At 39.6% G+C, this 13,869-nt stretch overlaps 1 protein-coding gene across 3 annotated transcripts in view; it reads right to left on the minus strand.

Annotated features, from left to right (window-relative positions):
* The window catches only part of vps8 (VPS8 subunit of CORVET complex), a 458,303-nt gene that overhangs the window by 211,804 nt on the left and 232,630 nt on the right, over window positions 1-13,869 (minus strand). For all 3 annotated transcript variants that reach the window (XM_052016763.1, XM_052016780.1, XM_052016773.1), the window contains one exon: window positions 4,294-4,374. In XM_052016763.1, the coding sequence (XP_051872723.1) occupies window positions 4,294-4,374 (81 nt within the window). The remainder of the gene's footprint in view (window positions 1-4,293; window positions 4,375-13,869) is intronic.

The following is a 13,869-nucleotide window of genomic DNA, read 5'->3' on the forward strand; positions in this document are numbered from 1 at the left end:
TGTACAAGACATAAGAAACAGAAGCACCAGTATGAATAGGAGAGGAGTAGGAGTGAGCCATTCAGCCACTCAGTTCAGTTAGATCATGACAAATCTTTAATGTCCGTGCAACTTTTCTGCATTAACCCCATATTGCTCGAATATCTTCAGTCCCTCTTGATTATATTCAGTGACTAAGCCTCCAAAGCCTTCTTAGATGATGAATTCCAAAGATCCACTAACCTCTGGGTAAAGACCTTTCTTCTTGTTGTACTGTTGGATACATGAACTTTGGTAAAGCTTTCGACAAGGTCCTTCACGGTAGGCTGAGAAGATCAAGGCACATGGGATCCATGGAGCTGGTAGACTGGACTCAAAATTGGTTTAACCATAGAAGACAAGAAGGTAGATGTGGAGGGGTGTTATTCTGACTGGAGGTCTGTGAATAGTAGCATTCTGCAAGGATCAATGCTGGGACCTCTATTGTTTGTTATACTGTATATGCAAATAATGTGGATGGAAATGAAGGTGAGTTTATTTGTAAGTTTGCAGATGACACAAAAATTGCCAGAGTTGTGGAGAGTGAGGAAGGTTGGTTAAAGGATTCAGTAAAGTGTACAGTAAATGGCAGGACCCATAGCAGCATTGATGTACAGAGAATCATAGAATTATACAGCATGGAAACAGGCCCTTCAGTTCAACTCAGTCATGCCAATCAAGTTGTCTACCCAAGCTAGTCTCACTTGCCTGTGTTCAGCCCATATACCTCTAAACCTTTCATATCCATGTACCTGTCTAAATATCTGTTAAATATTCTTATTGTACCTGCCTCTACCACCTCCTCTGGCAGCTCATTCCATATACCCACCACCCTCTGTGTGGAAGAACTTGCCCTTCAGGTCAATATTTGCCATCCTCAAGTCTTCTGGTACCTCACCCATTGTGGAAGATGATGCAAATATCTCTGCCAGGGTCCCTACAATTTCTTCCCTAGCTTCCCAGAATATACAGTGGCATGCAAAAGTTTGGGCACCCCTGGTCAAAATTTCTGTTACTGTGAATAGCTAAGCGAGTAAAAGATGAGCTGATTTCCAAAAGGCATAAAGTTGAAGATGACACATTTCTTTAATATTTTAAGCAAGATTACTTTTTTATTTCCATCTTTTACAGTTTCAAAATAACAAAAAAAGGAAAAGGGCATGAAGCAAAAGTTTGGGCACCCTGCATGGTCAGTACTTAGTAACACCCCCTTTGGCAAGTACCACAGCTTGTAAACACTTTCTGTAGCCAGCTTAGAGTCTTTCAGTTCTTGTTTGGGGGATTTTTGCCCATTCTTCCTTGCAAAAGGCTTCTAGTTCTGTGAGATTCTTGGGCCGTCTTGCATGCACTGCTCTTTTGGGGTCTATCCACAGATTTTCAATGATGTTTAGGTTGGGGGACTGTGAGGTCCATGGCAAAACCTTCAGCTTGTGCCTCTTGAGGTAGTCCATTGTGGATTTTGAGGTTCATTTAGCATCGTTATCCTGTTGTAGAAGCCATCCTCTTTTCACCTTCAGCTTTTTTACAGATGGTGTGATGTTTGCTTCCAGAATTTGCTGGTATTTAATTGAATTCATTCTTCCCTCTACCACTGAAATGTTCCCCGTGCCACTGGCTGCAACACAAGCCCAAAGCATGATCGATCCACCCCTGTGCTTAATAGTTGGAGAGGTGTTCTTTTCATGAAATTCTGCACCCTTTTTTCTCCAAACATACCTTTGCTCATTGCGGCCAAAAAGTTCTATTTTAACTTCATCAGTCCACAGGACTTGTTTCCAAAATGCATCGGGGTTGTTTAGATGTTCCTTTGCAAACTTCTGACACTGAATTTTGTGGTGAGGATGCAGGAAAGTTTGGAGAAATGTGTCATCTTTAACTTTATGCCTTTTGAAAATCAGGTCATCTTTTACTCGTTTAGCTATTCACAGTAACAGAAATTTTGACCAGGGATGCCCGACTTTTGTATGCCACTGTACTTGGTCAGGCCCCAAAGATTTAGCCACCTTAATATGCTTTAAAACCGTCAGCACCTTCTCTTTTGTAATGTGGATATGTTCTAGGACATCACTATTCATTTCCCTTAATTCCTCAGGTTCCATCACTTTCTCCATGGGAAATACAGATGAGAAACCTCACTCATCTCCTGTGGGTCCACACATATATGGCCGCATTGATCCTTAACGAAACCTATTCTCTCCCTGGTTATCCTTTTGCTCCCAATATAATTGTAAATCTCTTCAGGATCTTGGGGTGCAAGTTCATTGCTCCCTCCAAGTGGCAATGCAAGTAGTTAGGGTGGTAAAGGAGGCGTATGGCACACTTGCCTTCATAGGTCAGGGCATTGAGCATAAAAGTCAGGAAGTCACGTTGCAGCTGTATAAAAATATCAGATTATAACACAAGGATCCTGAGCATCAGAAACAGCCCTCTAGGCTTGCAATGATCCTAGTTCTTCTTACATAACAATAAACAGCTTTGGCGTCCACACAATGAAGTCCCCTTTTGGATTCACATGTAAAAAAACCAGAGAAGCAAAATTCAATGTTTGTGCAATTAAAAAAATTTAGATTAGGCATTAGGATGTCATTATAAGATGTTGAATCCTTGTGAGAAACAGCAAAACCTGAGATAATGTGTTTCTTATAACAAGCATAATCAATTCAGAGCTATTGAACAATCAGAGAATTAAGAGGGCCATATGAGTGATATGCCAGCTTCACCAGAATTCCATGATAAGGAGCACAGAAGGAATTTATATAAAAGGTGGCTCTTCAGAAAATGACGGCTCACCTTCCATCCAGGGAGACTAGCATCAATTTCTGTAAAAGAACTTCCAAAACTACCAGATACCGCAAACAAAGCCAACTGCAAAAAAACCTGAGTCTCAGATTTTGCTATTTCACATTAGGATTTAACATCTCACAATGTCCATCCTAATGCCCAATCTAGGTTTTCTAATTGCACATGCATTACATTTTGCTTTTCCATTATGTTTGAGAATAACTTGCATGCATTGAGAACGGTACCACTCAAGCCAAGTGGATATTGGGCTATTGTAGCTAACTTGTTCTGACACTAATGTCAAATCAAGATACAGGAAACATAATTAATTTCCAACTTGCTTTTTAACCCAGCTAAAAATACCATAATGGTGTTTGTCTAGAAACAATGAAATTGACTGTTGTCAGCAGTTAACTTACCACCAAACCTTAATATATTCAGCTGAATTTAATATATAACAAAATCTTGGTATTTTAATTGTAGACTTTAACTTCACTTACATTTATTTCTTTGGAGTGTCTACTGATACCACTATGACAGTCAACGCAAGTGGGGTAAGGCTTGGAGGCAGGGCATGATTAGTCCTCAGTAAACTAAACCAATTTAATCAGCAGGATCTATTTAAACAGTATGTCAAAGCAGTCCATGGAACATTTTAAAAGGCCACATACAAAGAAGAGGAAAAGGACTTGTGACCAAAGTCTCAGTAAATTCTAATTTTAAAAGGGGAGTGATATTTCAAACTGAAGTAAGGGCAACTCGCACAAAAAATGTGTGTTAAGATCAATTTCACACATACAGTATCACACTTGCACATGAATGATGAGGCAATAATCCAATGTCCTTTATGATGCGTAAGAACAGTGATGAAAGTATATGTAGCCATATTCCCTTTATCGTTCTAATCTTGGGGAGGCAAGTTTTCAATACATAACTTGCACTTTACACCAATACATTCGATTTAATACTGTGTATAATGAAGGTGTCTCCAAATCTCAAGTATTCACAATGAGCATTTCACCTTGAATAAATTATGAAATCGACATTTGTAAACAGATAATTGGGTTAATAGAAAGCAAAAGACACAAATCCATGATTAAGTATAGACAAATAACTGTCTATTAAAAAATGAAATAATTTTTCCCAGAAGGTGCAGTCTTTAGGCTAAAATTTCATCTGCTGCTCACAAGATTTTAATTGTAGGTTTCAGCAACATTTTTGTTTTGTTCATAAATGTTTCTTGAGCATTAATTACTGTAGTGAACAAGGAGGGTATTAAATAAAATTAACATCCAATGAAGAGTGGGGATCCTAGATAGTGAAAATGGCCTCATTAGCACAACTTATAGCTCTAGGTCAACTTGAACTGTTCTGCAGATACAAAATAATTCCTCTAACTCTATTCACTTAAAAAAATATATATGAAGCCTGTCTAAATGGCAACAATAGCCATTTTTATTAGCGAGAAGGATAAATTGCAACGGCTGTACTCACCAGCTCGTAATTGAATGTGTCTATCATTCCCAGTATAAGGGTTTGAATCTCACCAAGTTTTCCTTTCCCATACATTGGATCCTGCAAGTAACCAGATATGCAGCAATTTAGTAAACATGCCCACTGCTATACATCCAGCAGAACAATTAGGTCAAAATTCAGTAGAAATATTATTCACCTTCAATTTTCTTTTGTCTCTCAGCCACATGACTAAGAATAATTTGTATTTTTTTAAATAAAGTCTAACTAGAGAATCTGTCAAAGGTGTGAATGCTGAAAAAAAAAGATGGTTGAAGAGATAGATTTCACGAAGCCTGCTGAAGATTAGACAGAAAAGGCAAGGTGAAGGGCATAAGGAAGAGAGTGCAGGCAAACGGTTGAAGTTTACTGCCTGAAGGCAGAGTGGAGGAATGGAGGGAATACACAGGACTGAAGTGTGTGCACAGTGACACAATGCTAGAATTGATTGCAGCAACTGAAGATTTCTGAACATAATGTCCTTGGGGGACAGAGAGTCTATGGAATGGGTGAAGACATGGTTAATAGCAAATCCAGATTCAGTAAGAGATAGGTGCAAAGCACATTCTTAAATGAGGCAAAATATTCAGGAAATAGGTGAGGAAAGCATTTTAGAAATTTAGATTTGATTTGATGAACACACATTAGAGGTTCTGTAGCAGAGGCACTGAAATGAGCACAATGCTATAAATGAATAAATAAACAAACATGGTAATGGATGTGATTTTGGATTTGAAGCTCAGCTAGGCACCAAGACTGTGCACAATAGGGTTCAACCTAATTAGGATTCAGACTAAATAAACGGCAGCGCAAGCAAAATGACCTAGGGATTTAGGTGCAGATTTTAAAGTATGACAATATTCGACATCCTGGAACTGATGCCAGGCAATTACAATCCCAAAGATAGTGAGACAGAGTCTACAATCAATCTTCTCAGAGAGCTGTGCATATAATTTTTCAAACTTGCTGCAGGGAGGAATGAAGATGACTTGGAATTAGAATTCCTATTTATCTCAATACTATGGCTGAAATCAGGAAACCAGTTTGCACAGAGGATCAAAATTATTTCCCACTGTGTGTGAAAGAATTGGTGATCTCATATGCTACACATTGGTCACCACAATTTTCACTTATGATAGAATCAGTGTTACATTTTCTGCAAGCACAGAATCAATAAGAAATGGAACCTGGTGTTTCAACCTCACTGTATTTATTTTTTTGCTTCATTTCTGCTAAGATCACTTTAACCAGAGGAAACAAAAACATGGCTGTAATCATAATAACTTCCATTTGTATAGTATAGTTAAACATCTCAAAATGCTTCACAGTAGCATCGTGAAATAAAATGTATCACCAGGCCACACAAGATAAGCTCAGGATGTGACCAAACCCTCACAGGTAGGCTTAAACAAGGTCTTGAAGAATAAACAGTTCATGGAAAAAGTCCTCACATTTGGTGAAGGACTGTTAGAAAATTTCAAAATACTGTTGACGCTAAGCGTTGATTACATGCAATAGAACAAGAAGTACGTCATGATTATTTTCCATATTAACAATCATGCTCAAGGAGATGAATAACTTTTGCTTGGTCTTAGCAACTTGTAAGACAAAGGTTTATAGGGTTTGATTTTTCAGCAAAATGACTACAAAAGATTTGGAAGTGATTTGCCAGTACATGATAAGACATAATTACATTATTGCTTCATTTTAATACTGAATATGGACAAATCTGTCCAATTTTACTTTTCAGCATTGAACAGAATTGGCATTGCAATTCTTCTACATTTAAAAAGCACAGCCATTTTACAATCTACTGAAAAGATATTCAGAAACTAGAGGATTCAATATTTTAAGATTTTTTTCCTGGGGATTTAGCCATAACTGGCAAGGCTGGCATCTATAACTACCATTGAAATGGTGATGATGGGCCTCCTTGGATCATTAAAGCAGTGACAGTATTCCCACAGTGCTGTTAGATGAAGAGTTCCAGATTGTGAACCAAGGGTAACAAACTAATAATATATTGCAATACACACAAAATGCTGGAGGAACTCAGCAGGTCAGGCAGCATCTATGGAGGGAAATAAACAATCGATATTTCAGGTCAAGACCCTTAATAACAATATATTTCCATATTGATATAGTGCTGGAGGTGAAAACGCCCTCATGCCTTGTCTTCCTTGGTTCCAGGTTTGGTGGTTACTTCTGAACAAACTTAAGAAGTTGTGCAGTGCTGCTTTTTGTAGATTGTATAAACTGGAACCATGATGTGTCAGCAATGAAGGTAGTAAATTCTTAAGGTGGTGGGTCGAGTGACAAGCAAGTAGCTGCCGTGTTCTGAACCTCGTCAAGATTCTTGGAGTTGCAGCTACCCAAGCAATTTTAAATGACATTGTCTCATTTCTGATGAGCTTTGTTGATGTTGGAGGCTTTGAACAATCAGGAGATGTTCCATTAATCACAGATGCGCTGCCCCTGAACTTGTAGCTACAGTATATATATGACCTATCCAATTGATTTTCAGGTCAATGATGGCTCGAGGATTTGATCATTCTAAATTTATGGATGGTATCACTGATGAAATGTCAAGGAGAGGTTCTTGGACTCTTTCTGTTGATGACCACTAAGTGACACTTGTGGAAGGGAATACAAATATCACCAGGCAGTTATTAGCTGAAGCTTGAACAATGTCATAGCTTACAGCAAAAAATACATTTGAAAATCCGTTGAGTGGGTTTGAGTTCCCATGTAAACAGTAGTCCATTATATGTGACACTCATCACGTTCCACACAGGAATCAGCTGGTGGGGTAGGGGACTGGGGGAGGAGTCGGGCAGCTTCTGAGGAAAGAGAAAGAGTTCACCTTTCACGTCAAAGACCCTTCAGCAGAAATGGCAAAGAGAGAAAAAAGTTGTTAAGTTGCAGTGAGGATGGGAGGTATCTTAACACTAAACTTTTTTCTCCCTTTTCCAGTTCTGATGAAGGTTCTTTGATTTCAAATTTTAACTCAGGTTTCCCTGTCCATAGATGCTGCCTAACATGCTGAATGTTCTAGCATTTTCTGTTTTTGTTTTGAATTTCCGGCTTCCTCAGATTTTTTGTTTGAGTTTCAGCCGAGCAGCTCGAACTAAATGCTCAGACTAAGTATCTATCCCAGATTCTTTTCTAAGGGCCCTGAAACAAGGTTAACAAAATAGTGTCTTTTTTTTTTTTGCAAGCTTCATACACAATGCAAGGGAGCAGATGCCATCAAAAAAAGCAATCAAACAAAATAGTCAGGGAAGTAGGTTGCAGGTAAGTCTCCTGAGGCAAAGTAATGGACTGCAAAAGGAAAAATGAATGAAAATAAAATTGCAAAGTATCAACACTTGTGATACTAATGTTATATCAGAAGTTGTTTTTACAAGATTTGAGAAAGCTCTGCTAACATCTTATTCGTTATAGAAACTACAGTTTTAGCATGAAAGTAATGGTTAGACAAACACTTTAAAAATGAACACCTAGGGCATTTTCTTTATAAGGTTTCTATTGTTCCATTGGTATATCCAATATAATGTCATAAATTTAAGTGAAAAATGGTTAACACATAAATGACCTCACAGCTTCTTGTGTCAAACTAATTTTATTTATCTTCACTGCTATTAATTTACATTCTTATCTGCACCCCCTTCATTTTAAATATTTTGTTCCATGCTAAAGGCTAGTCCCACAATTATCAGCCCTGATAGCTTACCAAACAACTATTTTTCATTTATGACCCTAGACAGTATTGCTTAGTTCATTTATATTACTGCAGCAATGCCATATCCACTGTTTTTATTCCCGATTTATGCACATATGCATACATTTATCTGGATGCTAAGCATCAGAGCTAAACCTAGTTAACATAATACATTCATTCAGCTACACAAGGAGCAGGAATTTTCTGTTGGGAAAAGAACTCAGTATTTCCATCTCTCATGCTTGTCAAAGATATGTCTCCACAGAGGACTGGAGAATAGCCAATGTTGTTCCTCTGTATAAGAAAGACAATGGAGACAAACCAGGAAATTACAGGCCGGTGAGACTTGGATCAGTGGTAGGGAAATCACTGGAGAAGATTCTGAGGGATAGGATCTACTCGCATCTGGAAAATCATAGACTTATTAGGGAGAGTAAGCATGGCTTTGTGCAGGGCCGGTCATATACAAACTTGATTGAGTTTTTTTGAGGAAGTGACAAAGATGATTGATGAGGGCAAGGATGTGGATGTTGACCATTTGGACTTCAGTAGAACTTTCAACAAGATGGTTTAAAGGTCGGCACAACATGGTGGGCCGAAAGGCCTGTATTGTGCTGTATTGTTCTATGGTAAGATCTCTAATGGTAGGCAGATCCAGAAGATTAAGGCAAATGGGAACCATGGAGACTTGGTAAATAGAACATAGAACAGTACAGCACAGGAACAGGCCCTTCAGCCAACAATGTTGTGCCACACTAGTTAAACTAGTAATTGAATGCCCAACTTATCCCTTCTGCCTACACAAGGTCCATATTCCTCCATTCTCTGCATATTCATGTGCCTTTTAAACACGTCTATTGTATTTACCTCCACTACCACCCCTGGCAGTGCATTCCAGGCACCCACCACTCCGTGTAAAAAAAACTTGCCCTGCACACCTCCTTTGGAACTTTCCCCCTCTCACATTAAATGCATGCCCTCTAGTATTAGACATTTTGACCCTGGGGAAAAGAGACCGGCTGTTTTTCATTATTTTATAAACTTCTATTAGGTCTCCCCTCAGCCTCTGCTGCTCCAGAGAAAACAAACCTAATTTGTCCAACCTCTCCTTGGATTCAAATCCAAAATTGGATTCAAAATTAACTTGGTCAGAGAAAACAAAGGGTAGTGGTGGAAGGGTGTTATTCTGACTGGAGGTCTGTGAATGGTAGTGTTTGCAAGCATCAGTGCTGGGACCTTTGTTGTTTATGATATATACAAATAATTTTGTAGATGGGCTGATTAGTAAGTTTTCAGACGACGCAAAAATTGGAGTAGTTGTGAATAGTGATGATGGTTGTCAAATGATTCAGCAGGATATAGACCAGCTGGAAAAATAGGCAGAGAAATGGCAAATGGAGTTTAATCTGGACGAGTGTGAGTCATTGCACTTTGGGAGGTCAAATGTGGTAAAGAGGTATACGGCATACTTGCCTTCATCAGTCAGGGTGTTGAGTATAAAGGTAGGCAAGTCATGTTGCAGTTTAATAAAACTTTGGTTAGGCCACATTTGAAGTATTGTGTGCAGTTGTGCTCTCCTATGGAAGAATGTGGAGGTTTTGGAGATGGTGCAAAAGAGGTTCACCAGGGTGTTGCTTGGATTAGAGAACATTAACTGTAAGGAGCAGTTGGGCAAACTGGGAATGTTTTCTCTGGAGTTTCAGAGGCTGAGGGGCAAAATTATGAGAGACATAGATAGAGTAGATAGAGTCTTGTTCCCAGGGTGGAAATGTCAAATACTAGCGGGCACAGCTTTAAGGTGAGAGGGGAACATTTAAAGGAGATTTATGAGGCATGTTTTTTCACTCAGAGAATGGCAGGTGCCTGGAACGTACTGTCAGGGGAGGTGGTGGAAGCAAACAATAGCATTTAGACAGGCACATGAACAGACAAGGATATAGATTGTGTTCAGGCAAATGGGATTAGTATAGATTGGCATCATGGCCGATGACACAGACATTGTGGGCTGAAGGGCCTGTTCCTGTACTGTACTGTTCTATATTCTAGGAATTCCTCTACCTAAATATATGGACAAACAAACTAACTGCATCAGCGCAATGAAGATGAGTTAACTGCTGACTGGGAGTGAAACAATGCATCTTTTCATCTGCATGGCTCTGTAATGTTTCACACTGTTAACCCGCAGCTGTTGGGGAACTTTGATCTCACATTTTACGTAAATAGCTATCTTGTTTTGCTGAATTTTAAAGAAACAAGGTACAGTCAAAGTTGATACAAAACAGATAATTCATATTAAAATATCTGAAAGTGAAAATATCAAAGCATCTGACAGTGAAAATTCTGCAGGATCTTGTTCTTCTGATATAACTCGAGTAGAATCTCAAAAAGTAAAGGACTAGTGGCCTTTTATGTCGCTTTCCTGGGAGTCCCACATCAAGAGATCAGGAGAAATCCTAAGGAATTGCAGTACTTTGTCTATACTTGCCTGTTCTTTTAGCAACCAGAAAATTGGATGGAAGGAATTTATGACAGGATTTTTCCAAGATTTTAATTACAGAAGATGATCACCAATTAGACTCTAGCTAGTCGTAGTAAACAGTAGATTTGATCGGAGAAGCCACAGCTGTTAACTCAGTGGTTTTACAGTATATCACGGGCTGTTGGAAAATTGGCATTCAAGCATGAATGCTCCATTAAAAAGACTGAAGACATCACTTTCCCAGGTTTCCTTACAAGAATGTCACTGGGCCCAACGGGCCTCACGGCAGTCCAGCTATTAGTATTCACATTCCATCTTTTGAGGTTACGAAGTTATTTATAATACAACTATTCCACCAACATAATTGTTAAACAACATATAAGAATACAAAACAGTGTTTAATGAACATCAATGCACAAAATGCCAAGTATAGAATAGCAGACTAATTACTGCAGGTTGGTGTTATTCTCTATTTCCAGAGAAAATTATCCACCCATTCTAATTTAGAATTGCACCATCTTTTTGGAAAAAAAATCAAATTCGGAGACAGTTCACAGAACGCAATGATGCTGCACCTTAGACAAGCTTTCAGTTTTATGGCCAGAAGAAGAACCAGTTGTTAGTCTTATTGAAAGCAGATAATGTGCATCAAATAGACATACAAAAAATTGAACTGTGATGCAGACCATGGTCAACCATCTCTACAAATAAAGAACCTACAGCACTTCAGGGGTTGTTCTGTGCCTATGAATATCTGACAGCACACTGCTGCTTTTCCATTTCCACCCTCCTCCCCCTCGCCACACCACACCCATGAAACTGTCACTTTCCCTTCAGGCTCTCTGTGTAGTCTCCGAATACTATCCTGAAGAAAGAGGGTTCAATCCTGACCTCGGGTGTTCTCTGTGTGGAGTTTGCATGTTCTCTCTTTGTCCATATGGGTTTACTCCACGCCTTCTGATTTCTTTCCACATCCCAAAAACATGCACATTGGTAGGTTAATTAGCCATTATAAATTTCCCTTAGTATGCAGGTGAATGGTAGAATCTAGGGGCAGTTGATGAAAATGCAGGGAAAATATAAAATAGGATTAACGTAGGATGAGTGCAAATGGATGAGTGATGGTTGGCACGGACTCACTGGGCTAAAGGGCCTGCTTCCATGCTTCTCGCAATGATTCTATGACTCTATGACTCTATTTGTGGTGAGTTAGCCCCTGGATTGCCTGGTTATTCCCAAACATTTCTGTTGCCACTTTTGGTTTAGGGCCATAATGATAACAGTGCAACAGTGGATGAGATGGTGGTCAGTCCAACAGTCATTGGTACCTGTCAAGATGCTGGTGGCGTGGGCTTCCTTGTGGTCTCTGGACAATACAATAATCTAATAGGTGCCAATCCATAGATTGGGAGGTGCTCACGCGGTCTTGTGTTTGTTGTTCTCACAAAGCAGCATATTCTTTATGACAAGTCCACATTCCAAGTATTTTGGCAAGATAAGGGCTCTGTTAAAGCTTGCTTTCCTTATTCCCTATGTGCCAATCATACCTTACCTGAGGACAGTCTTTCCTGGCACTGAGGTTGCTCAGGAGGAATAGTTGTCCCTCTGGAGTGTGAGCCAGAGTTTTTTTCAAGGTCAGAATGGAAGACCCTCCTTGCCACTGTAGCTTCTGGGGCTGGGCTGCATGCTAGAATGACCACAGTACGCTGGTTCTGGGTTAGGTTGAGCTGAGGGTCATGAGAAATACTCAAAATACAGGTGGAATTTGCGGAGCTGTCAGGCTCACCCATTCTTGATGGACAATCTCACTTGATGAAGAGCATATTCTTCCTCCAGTTTACCCTGCCACAGGAAGATGTACCCATCACCTCATTCTTTGAGCTGGCAGTCTCCTGCCAGCCGTGTCCTGCTCAGATAGGCAACATGGATGTCAAACTGACCAAGTTCCCTGACCTTAATAGCAGAATGACATTCTGATCCAAGAATGCTAGGTCTCACCAGGAGGGTCCGATTTTTCAGGTCCTGAATTTTATATTGAGAAGTGGAAGCTGACCATGTCAGTTTCTTTCAACAAGGGACTGCCTTCGGTTACCAGCTACGACATAGCCTCCACCAAGTGCCTTCTTGGTCCTGTGGCAAGGGGGATCCAAGGTGACTGCAAACCAGCTCTGTTGCATGTGCATTAACATATAGGCAATGATGGACATGCCTGTTGGCACATACACTGACGTCCTTGCTTAGTGCCTCCTGCTTTCTTCTTCCTCAATCTAATCTTTTATCTCTGCTCATCCTTAATCCTCCCAGTCCCTGACTCACTTTTCCTTCAGTATCCAGTCACCCTCAGCACATTCCTGCCTCCAATTCTTACAGACCCCACTTTCTCTCCTGCACCCACCCATCCACTCTGATGTTCTCACTCTCCCAACTTCTGTCTCAAGTTTGCAGAAAAACTGCCTCCCAATCCATGAGCAGGAGACACCTCAATCTCATGGATGTGGTTTCTGCCCCTTGCTAGTGATACTGAATATTAAGAAGATCTTTCCGCCAAGTGAAGAGCATTTTCTCTGTCAAATGGCCTCAAACGTATTCAGTCACACAGCAATAATGTCACGTTGAGATTTTCAGATAGCAGCAAACAAGTTGTCAATAATGATTATTTTTAATCAAGAAATAATAAAGTCATCTAAAAGTTCCTTTTGCATTTAAAACTACAGTCACTGGTTAACAATACTGCACAGTCGATACTTTTTGAAGCTGTTAACTGAAATTTTAAGAAGTCTGTGATTGTACTTGCAACCACAAATACTACAGACAGATTCTCGTTCTGTCCTGCAATGCTACCCATCACCAGCCTTGCCAATGCCCACCTAAATTACATTACACTCTGCTTCATCTTGCCAACCTCCTTGGCAGCAACTTTGTTTCACCACTACTTTTCCTTGCCACTTCTCAAACTTGATACCATTAAAAACAAGTTGAACAGCAAAGGAAGCTGATCTCATGCCAATCCCATCACTACAAGAATGTGATGTCTGTCTTTTCAACTGTTCGAGAAACACTAAAAGAGAGCTTTCCTCGCTTATTCCTCTTCCCAAGACCACAGTCAGTTATTTCTTTGAAAGCAAAACTCTCAGCAGAGTTGCTTTTAAAAATCTGAGAGAGGGAAGCATTCAGCCAAAATGCCACTTTGTGCACTTGTCAGCATGATTGATTATAGAGTATGGAAGCAGTTAACTAAGGCAAGCTTGGACCAAGTATATTTGATAAGAAACACAAAATGATCTCATCTACTGAATATTAAAATATCACATGTCACCAGTTCATGAATTATAGTTGCTGTTACATGGAGATTTTCTTT

The sequence above is a fragment of the Pristis pectinata genome, chromosome 1 (genome assembly GCF_009764475.1).
Source record: "Pristis pectinata isolate sPriPec2 chromosome 1, sPriPec2.1.pri, whole genome shotgun sequence".
Lineage (NCBI taxonomy): Eukaryota > Metazoa > Chordata > Chondrichthyes > Rhinopristiformes > Pristidae > Pristis > Pristis pectinata.